This window comes from Erpetoichthys calabaricus, chromosome 6 (genome assembly GCF_900747795.2).
Source record: "Erpetoichthys calabaricus chromosome 6, fErpCal1.3, whole genome shotgun sequence".
Classification (NCBI taxonomy): domain Eukaryota; kingdom Metazoa; phylum Chordata; class Cladistia; order Polypteriformes; family Polypteridae; genus Erpetoichthys; species Erpetoichthys calabaricus.
The window spans coordinates 22,024,543-22,039,590 of record NC_041399.2 but is presented as its reverse complement, the minus strand read 5'-3'; the positions used below and the strand labels follow the sequence as shown (position 1 = coordinate 22,039,590).

The following is a 15,048-nucleotide window of genomic DNA, read 5'->3' as shown; positions in this document are numbered from 1 at the left end:
ATTTAAAGATTATATTTTATTGGCATTGCAGTTTTTACACAATAACAGCCTTTTACCTACTTTTGGGAAAGACCGTGTTTTTTCAAGCGAGATGGCCTGCATCCAAACAGTTTCGGCACCAGGGTCCTCTCCGAAAACATATCCAAGGTAATTTGTTTGTCTTGACTATCTATCTCTGCTTTTAACCCCTTCCGAAATGCTACTCCTGTGCTTGGTCGTGATAATTGTTTAATAAAATCTTCCATAAAAGTGCACAACATAAATACTGTAATAACCAATCTTAATGCACATAGAAAATCTAGGCAATACGGCATAAACACCAATAATTTAGTTAAAGTTACTACTTTAGATGAACAATGTATTAAAACTATAAAAACAGATTATAGATTAAACAAAAAATACACACAGAGCGGCGCTAATAAAAATAACTTAGTTCCTGTTCCATATATCAATAACGCACATAATATTAATCTCTGCTCCTCCGAAACATTAAATATGGCACTATTAAATATTAGAGTTTAACTAACAAGACGTTTTTTATCAACGATCTTATTAGTGATAAAAAAATAGATTTTATTGCACTAAGTGAAACGTGGCTTAGCTCAGATGGCGCAGCTGTTTTAATCGAATCTGCGCCTCCGGATTACAGTTTTACTCGTGCAGATCACCAAGGAAAGAGAGGTGGCGGACTAGCAAACATTTACTCAAGCAGGTTAAAATGTAAAGATGTCAGTTTTGGTAAATTCAAGTCCTTTGAGTATCTCGCCGTTGTTATCCATGGAGATTCTCATGTTCTAGTGTTATCCGTGTATAGACCTCCTAAATTCAACGCGTCTTTCTTTGAGGAATTCTCTGACTTGATGTCAATCTTAATTACGAACTATGACACACTCTTAATAGTCGGCGACTTTAATTTTCATATAGATAATCAGTGTGACCAAAAAGTAAAAGAATTTATGAACCTCCTGGACTCTTTTGATTTGAGACAGCTCGTTAATCAGCCTACACATAAAGCAGGTCATACGTTAGACTTAGTAATTACTAAAGGACTAAAAGTTGATATAAAGCAGATCGTTGATATTGGTCTATCAGACCATTTTCTTCTACTTTTTAATATAGAAATAATGATAGAAAACATCTCATGAGAAGCATATTGTTAAAAAACGCTTCTTTGACTCATCAGCAGCTTTAAAACTTACAAGCATTCTAAGCAATCAGTCCGTTTACAGTGCCAACTATAATAGCGAGGATAATGTAAATAATAAGGTGGAAAGATTTAATACTAAAGTGAGGGCTGCTGTTGACTTAGTTGCACCTGAAAAGACAGTTAAAAAATTTTCTAGCATTATTATACCATGGAAGACCCAAAGAGTGTCTGATTTAAAGAGAACATGCCATAGAGCTGAGCGTAAATGGAGGAAAACTAAACTAACTATCCACTATGAAATATTAAAAGTTAAAATAACAGAATACAATAACGCAGTCCGTCTTGAGAGGCGCTGCTATTTCTCTAAGATTATAAATAACAATGCTAGTAATCCCAGAGTCTTATTTTCGACGATTGATCGTCTGTTAAACCCAGGTAACTCAAAGAAATGCCTCCTAAGTACTTCCAGTAAAACCTGTGAGGCTATCGCAGTATTTTTCAATCAAAAAATTAATGATATTAGAAATAAAATAGTATATCTCCCCAACACTAAGGATCCTCCTAAACCCCAGTATTCAGTAATAAACAAATTAAATTCTTTCACTAGGATAGATTTACCTGATTTACATAAAATAATTTCTCAAATGAAACCCTCCACCTGTGCCCTTGACCCAATACCAACAATTTTTTTCAAAGAAGTATCGGGTGTGCTTATTGATAATGTTCTTGACATAGTAAATTCGTCATTAGATACGGAGGTCTTCCCAGACTGTCTTAAGACTGCTGTAGTTAAACCCCTACTTAAGAAAAATAATTTCGACCCCTCTGCTCTTGAAAATTATAGACCCATCTCTAACCTGCCTTTCTTAAGTAAAATTCTAGAGAAGGCAGTCATTATACAGTTAAATGAGCACCTCAATAAACATGCTATTCTTGATAAATTTCAGTCAGGTTTTAGAACAAATCACAGCACAGAAACTGCACTCGTTAAAGTAGTAAATGACTTGCGAGTAAATGCAGACAGAGGCCATTTATCTGTTCTCATCCTCTTAGATCTGAGTGCCGCATTTGACACCATTGATCATAATATTCTTAAGAATCGCCTTAGTCAGTGGGTGGGCCTCTCTGGCAGTGTCTTAAATTGGTTTGAATCCTACCTGGCAGGGAGAAAATTCTTTGTTAGTTGTGGTAATTATAATTCAAAGACACGTGATATCCTATACGGTGTTCCACAAGGCTCTATCCTGGGTCCGCTGCTCTTTTCAATCTACATGCTTCCATTAGGTCAGATTATCTCAGGGCACAACGTGAGCTACCACAGCTATGCTGATGACACACAGCTGTATTTATCAATAGCACCTGATAACCCCCATTCTCTAGATTCACTAACACAATGTCTAACCTGTATCTCAGAATGGATGAATAGTAACTTTCTCAAATTAAGTAAAGAGAAAACCGAAATCTTAGTGATTGGCAATAATGGATACAATGAGGCTATTAGAAATAAACTTGATGCATTAGGATTAAAAGTCAAAACGGAGGTAAAAAGCTTAGGGATAACCGTTGACTGTAATCTGAGTTTTAAATCGCATATTAATCAGATCACTAGGACAGCATTTTTTCACTTAAGAAACATAGCAAAAGTTAGACCTCTTATATCACTGAAAGATGCTGAGAAATTAGTTCACGTGTTTGTTTTCAGTCGGCTAGATTACTGTACTGCGGTGGGTTGGCACCCTGCCCGGGATTGGTTCCTACCTTGTGCCCTGTGTTGGCTGGGATTGGCTCCAGCAGACCCCCGTGACCCTGTGTTTGGATTCAGCGGGTTGGAAAATGGATGGATGGATGGATAGATTACTGTAACGCACTCCTCTCAGGACTACCCAAAAAAGACATAAATCGTTTGCAACTAGTGCAGAATGCAGCTGCTAGAATCCTTACCAGGAAAAGAAAATCCGAACACATCTCTCCAGTTTTGATGTCACTACACTGGTTACCTGTGTCATTCAGGATTGACTTTAAAATTCTGCTTATGGTTTATAAAGCTTTAAATAATCTCGCCCCATCTTATATATCGGAATGTCTGACACCTTATATTCCAAATCGCAACCTCAGATCCTCAACTGAGTGTCTCCTTAGAATTCCAAGAGCAAAACTTAAAAGAAGTGGTGAGGCGGCCTTCTGCTGTTATGCACCTAAAATCTGGAATAGCCTGCCAGTAGGAATTCGCAAGGCTAAAACAGTGGAGCACTTTAAAAAACTGCTGAAAACACATTATTTTAACATGGCCTTCTCATAACTTCACTGTAATTTAATCCTGATACTGTGTATATCCAATTCATTATAATAACTATTCATTCAAAATCTGTATTAACCCCTGCTCTCTCTTCTGTTTCCTTTTCTGGTGTCCTGATGGTGGTGGCGCAACACCATCTACCCAAAGCACCATGATGTTCCAAAAATGATGGATGGATTAAAAGCCAGAAGTCTGTATAACCATCAGCATCAAGTGACTCCGTGAGAACCCTAACTACAAAGAGGACTATTTCATTTATGTTAGGTAGAATGCCCAGAGGGGACTGGGTGGTCTCATGGCCTGGAACCCCTACAGATTTTATTTTTTTCTCCAGCCTTCTGGAGTTTTTTTTTTGTTTTTTCTGTCCACCCTGGCCATCGGACCTTACTCCTTTTTATGTTAACTAAGGTTGTCTTATTTTAATTTTGTATTTTGTCTTTTATTTTTCTTTTCTTCATTATGTAAAGCACTTTGAGCTACTTTTTGTATGAAAATGTGCTATACAAATAAATGTTGTTGTTGTTGTTGTACTGTGATGGATGGCCAGGGACCTTGCCCCACCAGGAGGCCTGGAAAAGCAGGGGACCAGGAAAGGGGCAATTCCTTCCCCAGGACGCAAGAGGACAGCCATCCTGGATTGTGTAGGAGCCACAAAACCGGAAGACTCAACCCTGTGGGGATCTGTGGCCACCACCAGGGGGCGCCCGAAGGACTAAGGAGCCATGGACCGCAGCACTTCCACCACATCAGGAAGTGCTGCAGGGAAATCATCAGGGAGCACCTGGAGCACATACGGGGCATTATAAAAGGGGCTGCCTTACTCCATTCAGAGAGCTGGAGTCAGGTGGAAGAGGACGGAGCCTGCAGGTCAGATCAGGTCAGGGTGAAGAAAACACAGAGAAGGAAAACATAAGGACTGGATTTATTGTGCTAGTTTGTGTACTGTGTGTGCAGGAAACGAAAATAAAGTGTGTGATTTTTGGACTTCTGGCTGTCTCTGTGTCTGTCTGTGTCCTGGGCATCTTTCACACTACATATTCAGAATTTTTAGAGAAAAGCCAAGCAAAATGACACCTTGCCGGAAGAAGGGGCCTGAGTTGCCTCGAAAGCTTGCATATTGTAATCTTTTTAGTTAGCCAATAAAAGGTGTCATTTTGCTTGGCTTTTCTCTACATTCATAATGGCTAACACGGTACAACACCCTAGTACTACAGACTTTTTAGAGAAATTTGTATAGAACTTCAGCATAGGTTTGAAAATACACAGTTCTATTTAATGCCATACCTTCTAGGCTTATTAAATTATTACAAAATGTAGTCATTGGGGATTTAAAGTTAAATACTGATTTCAGTCTAATGTTGGAAGGTATGAGCACAAAAGACAAATATTGTAACAATACATATCTTAGGAAAATTCGCCAGAAATATTCAACCCCTTCAGCAAAATGTTCCTGCCTTTCTCCATTTGAAGACATTAATTGGAAGGAATCTTGTAATGTCTCAAGAAGGTACTGTATTATCAATTACTTGTCTTTCAAAGTTATTCATCATATTTACCCAGTAAACAAGTGCTGGTTAATTTTAAAAAGGATATTGATTTAATCTTTGTTTTCCTTAGAGGAGGAAAGTATTGTTCATTTATTTTTATGGTGTATTTACACAAAATTGCTTTCGGTGCAATCTCCAGGCTTTTTTTAGGTGACTGCTGATGTTAGTAGTTCCTTTAAGGATGAAGATGTTTTGTACTAATATAATGGAAATGTGGAAAATAAATGTGGTACAGTATTTCCTAAATGTATTTATTATTTTTGATAGATTTTACATTCAGGAATGTAAATATAAATGGCTAAAGATGCCTAACTTTACACAATTTATGTCTGAATTTGGCCATTTTATTAGCATATTGTCAGCTAATGTCAACTAGCATATTGTATGCTAATGCAAAAAAAAAAAAAAATAACAGCAACTATGCATTATTGTAGAACTTTGAATTTCAGTTTAACTGAAGTTAAATCTTTTAATATTGTTTGTGCACCATAACATTTACAAAATGAACCTATGTATATTTAATTATGTCCTATATATATATACATATATATATATATATATACTGTATATATATATATATATATATATATATATATATATATATATATATATATATATATACTGTATATATATATATATATATATATATATATATATATATATACTGTATATATATATATATATATATACAGTGGAACCTCGGTTCACGAACATCTTGGTACACATACAAATCGGTACCGAGTTCGCCAAACTTTTGCCTCGGTTCACAACCACACACTCGGTATACGAACAAGCCAGTTTCCGTTTTTGTTTGTACATGTTCAGTCTCTCCCTGTGCATTTCCTGTGCAGTGACCTAGAGAGAGAGCAAGAGAGCGTGACACACACACACACAGGCAGCGCAAGAGAGAGAGAGCTGGACGCATAAGGTAGGAAGGCAGTTAAAGAATGCACTGGGCTTGATTTTGTTTTCACTTCTGTTTACAGCAATCGGTTCATAGCGTGCGTTGTTGCAATGTTACTTTTCTTGGTGGTTTATTAAATTACAGATTTTTTCAAATGTTCATTTTTTTCCCTGTGCTTAAAACTCATTTAAAAAAAAAGTGTTTTTAGCCAGCGGTTGGTAGCGCTATAGCGCGAACTATTGCAGTATTAGTTTTCTCTGTTATTCAATGTTTTTACATTTAGTTTACTATTACACTGTGCATTCTATGGTTTAATTAACTATATTTGTGCTTAAAAACTTAAAAAATGTATATATTTACATACAGTTTGTATGGTCTGGAACGGATTAATTGTATTTACATACAATCCTATGGGGGGAAATTGCTTCGGTTCACGACCAAATCGGTTTATGGCCAGAGTTTTGGAACGATTTATGGTCATGAACCGAGGTTCCACTGTATATATATTGTGATATATGGCCTGCAGTTTATCCCGGGCAATACCCCCACGCCACCAGATGGAGTCCTCCCTGCCACATGGAGGTGGTCCGAATTCCTGCATGGCATCCTGGTCAATGGAGTTCAACGCCACAGCCCTGCTGGATACCATGGGGGCTGCCAGGGAACGTTGCAGGGAGGCATGAGAGTTTTTTTATAGCCCAGAAGTACTACCTCATCACAGGGATGGAAGAAATGAAGTTCTTCCGGGCTGAAGAAAAAGAAGCGTTCATCTGACCCGGAAGTGAAGGACGAAAGCACTTCCAGGTCAGGGACTATAAAAGGACTGTGGGAGATCCCAGCAATGAGCTGAGTTGGGAGGGAGTGGAACGGAGCTGCTCGGAGTGGAGAATTGTTATTGATTAGTGTAATTGTGATTATTGATTTAATTGAGAGTATAGTGGAGGTGGAGGTGCTTTGTGCACAGTATTGTTACAATAAATTAATCTTTGGACTTTTACCTGGTGTCTCAACGTGTTGTTTGAGGGTTCATGGGGTCGACAGTGGCCCCTATCTGTCACAATATATAGTGAGGTTTTTTTAACTCTTTTGAGACCCTTCCCAACAGGGCGACTCGCCAAAATGTGATTGATGCGTCTGTCGAGGGCTGCTTGTCCATCGCCGAGGCAACTGCAGGTTTGCAGCACCTTGCAGGTTCACAGAGGCAACTGCAAACTCACTGCCTGCGCAAGCATCGCGTTTGTCACCTGATGGGGGATGCAGGAAACATTGTACCTTGGCCACTGACCTGGCCCCAACCCAGCCCATTTGCTGTGCCTGTGTGTAGTAGAGTGGTAGCTCCCGCTGCAATAAATAACCTTGATGTTCCTGTTTAGAGTGGAAAAAAGCTGGTTTTCTTGAAGTCCTTAGACTCAGCCTCATCTTTTGGGTGCAAGACAGCGACTCACACGTCACATGGTACCAGAAGTGGGTCTTGCAACAGTGGACCCCCAAAAGGCACATGAAATCCCGCAACTAGAGGAGCAAGATGAGACTACTGCAGGTGCTGCTGTCATTGCACAACCCAGGGATGTTCTGATGAAGATGGCTCCTAGGGATGACTCGGAGTGTTTCCTATTTTGCTTTGAATGCATGGCAACACTGATGTGCTGGGACAGGGGGTGCTGGGCAGTACTGTGGCCCTACAGGTCATGCAGAACCTCCCTCCCGAAAGGGTCGATGATTATGACTTCCTGATGCAACAGATCCTCCTCTGCACGGCTAGGAGCTTTGAGCCCAGTGGCCAAGGGACTCCAGTTTCACCTGTGATAAAATTACCTGGACCACCCTATATGAGGACAGGTCCTGGACTTAGTGGACCTGATTCAAAGCTAGTCCTGCAGGGACACCTTTGAGCGCATTGTGGAGAAGCTCGCTACTGATGTAGTCCTGTTAGGGATAGACAAGGACCTTTGTGATGAGATGCTCTGGAATAACATCCACTCACTGCTAGACCTGACCCACAGACTGGAGGGTGCAAAAGCCACCTGGAAGCATAGGGGCTACCTGGGTTTGGCCCCAACTTCAATCCAACCAGCAGAGGTTCCTAGGGTCGCCTATGCCATGGGTGGAAGATGCCATCATAGGAACTCTATAGTGGGGACCAGGTGCAGGGTGATCAACTAGGTTATCTGGCTCAGGAGTGCCATCTCCAACCTGCACGAACCATGGACATTGGTGTGGCCCAGGTATGCGGCTTGCGACTTTCCCCCAAGATGTTAGTAAAGGACAATTTTAAGGTCTCTATTAAGTTGGCCGGAAGTGAATCCTGCCGCTGTTGGATTGTGGCTGCAACCTCTGTGTAGTTATAGGACCACAGACCATGTGAACCTTTGCTGCGTCCATGGGAACATTAAAACGGTGGCCAGACAATTCCCCACATCAGTCAATTCCCCACATTCCCAACTCCCCACAATTACAATTCCCCACATCACAATTCCCCACATTGCAATTCCCCACATTGCAATTCCCCACTTCCACAACTCCCCACATTGGGATAATATGGAGTGCACTGAATTAATAATATAATGAAGGAATTCTAAAATGCAAATAGTAGTAATTAATCTCCAAAAGTTTTATTTCATGACAATTTATTGAAATGCATTACTGATTACAAAATACAAGTAACTGATATACACAAATGAACAAATGAGTTTAATACAAAATATGCTTGGTACAAAATAATGAATTAGATAAGGTCCTATTCCATTTGCTAATAATTCCACTGTACAGGTTTATCTTTACTCCCGACTAGGGTAAGTTCGCTACAGACTATCAAACGTGCAAACTTGGTGCGCGCGACGCGGAGCACGTAGATACGTTGTAAGGCGCGAGAAGAATTTTATTTGATTTATTTCGTGTTTTTATTTTTACACCATAAGTAGAGTCTATTATTTTTGAGAACTTTAATTTTGGTAATTTAAAAAAGATAAAAATCAAAAATGTTACGTTTTAGCATGTTTTAAGAAAGATTCAAAAAATAATAGAATTCAACTTACCTGTTTCAAATTTTTAAAAGGCAAATTGTATATAAAAATGCATGCTTGGATAATGTATTTTTACATATTTATTAACAAGTAGCGTTTTTAAATAAAATAATGCTCGATGTGGGGAAACGGAGGGCACGCTTTTGTATCATTATATGGACTGTCTTATATAGTACATTAGTCTATGGTTATAATAAATATTATCCCAATGTGGGGAGTTGTGGACGTGGGGAATTGTGAATTTGGGGAATTGCAATGTGGGGAATTGTGATGTGGGGAATTGTAATTGTGGGGAGTTGGGAATGTGGGGAATTGACTAAGGTGGGGAGTTGTCATGGAACCCATTAAAACATATGAGACTATCTTACTCCCTCTCCCTCTTTTGTCCTGTTCAGGTTCTCTGGACAATTTTCGGATTATGCGGAAACCAGGGCAGTCCTCCCCCAGCAGTGCCCTCTGGTGGCATCCAAAAACCTCAACAGGGCTGCATTTCCAGACTCTATGTCCCATAAGGGAAAAAGAAGACAAGACCACCTCATCCCGGGGTGGTACTACTTTCTTTAGGTGAACATGGAAGGTGACCCTCTGGTGCATATATATATAAAAAAAAAACTTTATAACAAAAAAAGTTAAAAAATGTTATATAGTAATGTGAGTAATGCCACATCCTTTTCATGAATTGAATAGTTTTGGCGAGCTTTGAAGCCACTCAGTTGGTATGTTTAAAATAAATTCACCAGACATTGCAAAGACGTGAACATTGGCAGACTTGGATGTTAGTTTTTGTAAGTAGGCACTGAGATAGACTGCACCTCATTCAGGATTTGTTCTGGAATTGAGTCCAGTCTGTTATTCTCCAAACTGATGGTTAGTGTATATGGTAAGATAAATCAACACTGGATACACTTCAAAGAGCTCTGCTCAGGAAGTTATTCATGCTTTATACTTGCAGTTGACTTGTGTTTTCCATTACTTGTTAATTTTTTCTAATTCCTTTATTATTCACCTTACATGAACATATACCGCAGTCATAAAATAATGGCATTCTTACAGTTCCAAGGATGAATTCTGGAGGAAGAACCTAGTGAAACAGATGATAAGACACAAATTAAGATAATTATTAATATTATTGACCTCAGGGTGTTTTTTTATGATTGTAATAAGCCCATAACTGTACTTTTCCCCAACAGCTAAAGATATCACCAGTGACAGTCTCTAGTTGGTCACCTTAAAGTTTGCCCTGCAAATGCACCTAAGAAAGTCTCATGAGTCAGTGAGATGGCAGTGGGGACCGATACTGTATATGAACAGCAGGCATTTGAGGAGGATACAAGGTGTTGGCTCAATGCAGAAGTGAAAACAGCATGACTCAACGAAAAGTTACTGAATGCGTAGAAAGATTTAAAGTGGGAAGTGCAAGTGTAACTGATGAAGCTCAATCTGGTCAACCATCAACATCACACACACAAGCCCACATTAATATGGTGAATGCTTTCATCAGAGAAGACCGATGGATTATGTTGTATGTTGTTGCTGTACCTTTGGATATCAGCTATGGATCTGTGCATGCCATAGTGCATGAGGACTTGGAGTACCACAACATTTGTACAAGGTGGGTACACAAACAACTTACTGATCTGCACAAGCCAACATCATTCCGTGAATTCCAGCAGGTTTCACTCCCTCTGCACAGAGAAATCTCACTACAGCACGTTGTTCAATGATGGTGCAAATTCTGCAGTGGAGCATCCATGTTCATTTGACCTTGGCTTCAACTTAACTAATGGTAGAATGCAGCCCTGTGTACAGTATGTTCGAACTAGCCATAAGTCATTGCAAATGTGTTGTATTACTTCAGCATCTATCCTTTGCGGTTACTGTAGAATTTTCAAATCGCCTTTATTGTTTTATTACTCTTGTAACATCATATATCATATATATATATATATATATATATTATATATACAGTGGTGTGAAAAACTATTTGTCCCCTTCCTGATTTCTTATTCTTTTGCATGTTTGTCACACAAAATGTTTCTGATCATCAAACACATTTAACCATTAGTCAAATATAACACAAGTAAACACAAAATGCAGTTTTTAAATGATGGTGTTTATTATTTAGGGAGAAAAAAAATCCAAACCTACATGGCCCTGTGTGAAAAAGTAATTGCCCCCTGAACCTAATAACTGGTTGGGCCACCCTTAGCAGCAATAACTGCAATCAAGCGTTTGCGATAACTTGCAATGAGTCTTTTACAGCGCTCTGGAGGAATTTTGGCCCACTCATCTTTGCAATATTGTTGTAATTCAGCTTTATTTGAGGGTTTTCTAGCATGAACCGCCTTTTTAAGGTCATGCCATAGCATCTCAATTGGATTCAGGTCAGGACTTTGACTAGGCCACTCCAAAGTCATCATTTTGTTTTTCTTCAGCCATTCAGAGGTGGATTTGCTGGTGTGTTTTGGGTCATTGTCCTGTTGCAGCACCCAAGATCGCTTCAGCTTGAGTTGACGAACAGATGGCCGGACATTCTCCTTCAGGATTTTTTGGTAGACAGTAGAATTCATGGTTCCATCTATCACAGCAAGCCTTCCAGGTCCTGAAGCAGCAACACAACCCCAGACCATCACACTACCACCACCATATTTTACTGTTGGTATGATGTTCTTTTTCTGAAATGCTGTGTTCCTTTTACGCCAGATGTAACGGGACATTTACCTTCCAAAAAGTTCAACTTTTGACTCATCAGTCCACAAGGTATTTTCCCAAAAGTCTTGGCAATCATTGAGATGTTTCTTAGCAAAATTGAGACGAGCCCTAATGTTCTTTTTGCTTAACAGTGGTTTGCGTCTTGGAAATCTGCCATGCAGGCCGTTTTTGCCCAGTCTCTTTCTTATGGTGGAGTCGTGAACACTGACCTTAATTGAGGCAAGTGAGGCCTGCAGTTCTTTAGACGTTGTCCTGGGGTCTTTTGTGACCTCTCGGATGAGTCGTCTCTGCGCTCTTGGGGTAATTTTGGTCGGCCGGCCACTCCTGGGAAGGTTCACCACTGTTCCATGTTTTTGCCATTTGTGGATAATGGCTGTCACTGTGGTTCGCTGGAGTCCCAAAGCTTTAGAAATGGCTTTATAACCTTTACCAGACTGATAGATCTCAATTACTTCTGTTCTCATTTGTTCCTGAATTTCTTTGGATCTTGGCATGATGTCTATCTTTTGAGGTGCTTTTGGTCTACTTCTCTGTGTCAGGCAGCTCCTATTTAAGTGATTTCTTAATTGAAACAGGTGTGGCAGTAATCAGGCCTGGGGGTGGCTACGGAAATTGAACTCAGGTGTGATACACCACAGTTAGGTTATTTTTTAACAAGGGGGCAATTACTTTTTCACACAGGGCCATGTAGGTTTGGATTTTTTTTCTCCCTAAATAATAAAAACCATCATTTAAAAACTGCATTTTGTGTTTACTTGTGTTATATTTGACTAATGGTTAAATGTGTTTGATGATCAGAAACATTTTGTGTGACAAACATGCAAAAGAATAAGAAATCAGGAAGGGGGCAAATAGTTTTTCACACCACTGTATATATATATATATATATATTATACACACACACATATATATACTGTATAAAAAATTATATATATATATATATTGTAAAGACCAGCCCGGCCACAGACAGACAGACAGCAAACGACCCAAATATACACACGCTTTATTGTGTGTCCTTTTCACAACACAATCACCACCTCAGTCCCCTTTCTCTTTCTCTTTCTCTTTCTCTTCTTCGGCCGCCTCTACTCCTCACTCATAGCTCCATCTTCACCCTCCCGGCTCCGCTCTCGAGTGGAGTGTGACGCCCTCCTTTATACTGCACCCGGAAGTACTCCAGGTGCTTCTGGAGGTGGAAGTTCTGCAAATGAGTTCAGCTCCTCTTCTGGCAATACTTCCTATTGTGGTGGAAGTGCTGCCGACCACCGTTCCGGAGCTGTCCAAGCATCCCCTGGCGGTGGCCACGTCCCCGCACAGGGTTGAGCGTCCTGGCTCTGTGGCCCCCATGCAACCTAGGAAGGCTGCCTTCTTATTTTCCAGGGAAAATGCTGCCCCTCTCCCAGTCCTTCCCTTCTCCTGGCATCCCCGTGGGGCAATGTCCCCGGACATCTGTCACACTATATATACACAGTATATACAGTATTGGTACAGATTATTACATTATAATATTTATGAGGTGATCTGAGCAGGGTCATTACCAGCATCCCACCCTGCAGACTTAATTAATGAGATTGATTCATTTCAATGGGTAGTTTGAAAGAATCGAATCAAAAGTGAATTGAAATGCTCATCACAATAGCATATACTTAAGGACCCCTTAGTAGGTGAGAATATCATCCCTTAGCAGGGAACATAAAGTTCTCTCTTTTATTGTGTTTGGTATTGCAAACAGCTCTGGCCACCATGTGTAGTAGCCCATCATTACCACATGGTAGGTCCTTTTGCTTTTACTACCTGGGAAAGTTTTAATCAAATTGACTTCCAGGTTCCTGAACTGTAGTCGTCTGGAATGCTCCGAAGTGCAGACCATGGGGGATTTTAAATTGCTGACACACAGTAAAGGCCTTCGCATACCTCTGTATAATCTTTTCTTATAGGTGGTCACCAAGCCACTTCAGGTATGTTCAGTAGGGTTGTTAGCCACCTTAGTTGACTCTCGAAAGCACTGTCATAAAAATATTATATATATATATATTATATACAAAGAGACAAAATAAAAGTGGTTCTTCTCATACATTGAATCATTTTCTCTATGTATTTTTTAATTATCATTTTTAAAAAAAACATAACAGTACCAAAAATGTTATAAGACAGCATTCTTTTAATAAAAGTTAAACTTATACAAACATAATTCTTTTTCTATTTTAGTAAGAAAGGTATTAATCAAGCATATTCTATAAAATAATCGTCCTTCCAACACTGAGCGGTATGAGCATTTTATGAAAATCAATTGTACTGCATGTAATGCTTGTATGACGTTAGATATGATTAAATATTACTGCATTTTACATTAAAATAAAACATTATTACTATTAGTATTTTAAACAAGGGCAGCGAGAGAAACAAAAATGAGTACCAGATATGAAAATGGATTTTGAAGCATACAATATTCTAGATCATTTCAATGCAACGATTCCAAATAAGGAGGTATAAGAGAGCCTCATAAATCCTGCATTCTTTTTAATGCGAAGTGAGGAACATTTCCAGTTTATATTATAGTGCATAAATACTTTGCAAATGATCTCCACAATGCTCTTTAGATATTCTTCAGCATAGTCCATGAGCCAAATTCTACATTTTTTAGGAATAGGACACCTCTCTTAGATCCCAACATGCAGTACAGGAGAGTGGAAGGTGCCAGAAGGGGGAGGAAAACCCAAACCCTGAGTTGAGGACTGCAAATGAAGGAGATAATGCAGTGTCTCGCTAGAAAGCTGCAATCTTTGAGAAACAGATGGGCTTTCGTAATTTACAGATCAAAATGACTCCAGTATTGTCTGTCTTCAGCACAAAGGATTGTTACATTGATATTAGCAACAGTTCTTTCTGGATGGTGACGGTCATAATAGCGCCCAAGGGATGTCATACTTGGCAAGAAGCTGTTGTTTGATGAATCGGCCTGTGGAAAAATGAATACATTATTAGATACATTTAATAAAGACATTTATAATCATTTAGTGTACTGAAGGAAAGATGAACCACTAAACAATAAAAAAATTAGGTTGAAATGGTATAAAAGAGGCAGATGATTTAGCAGGATTTAAACATTGTATACTGTGTGTGTATGTATGTATTATGTAAAAAGCTTAATATATACAGTATATGAGGTTTTTCATGCAATTAATGAGACTGATGAAGAGAGTTTTATGGTAAAAATTATTACGTTAACCCTGTGTCCTTCAAAATAATTGTGTTCAGAAGCAATTCATTACCCTCATTGGTCCCATCACCATAAAAAAGTTCCTAAATTTTTAAAAAAGTACAGTATGTCAGTTATGGCCTACTGGATATTTTCACAGGGCAGCACGGTGACCATCTCTGCGTGGATTTCTTCCAGGAGCTCCAGCCAAACTGAGTAA

General features: G+C 39.2%; 1 protein-coding gene across 2 annotated transcripts in view; it reads right to left on the bottom strand.

Annotated features, from left to right (window-relative positions):
* Positions 1–13,772: 13,772 nt before the first annotated feature.
* Positions 13,773–15,048, bottom strand: part of neto1l (neuropilin (NRP) and tolloid (TLL)-like 1, like) — a 404,377-nt gene continuing 403,101 nt past the window's right edge. For both annotated transcript variants that reach the window (XM_051929266.1, XM_051929268.1), the window contains one exon: positions 13,773–14,588. Coding sequence is in view for 1 of the 2 variants with exons in the window: in XM_051929268.1 (XP_051785228.1) it covers positions 14,552–14,588 (37 nt within the window). In the remaining variant the exon portion in view is untranslated. The remainder of the gene's footprint in view (positions 14,589–15,048) is intronic.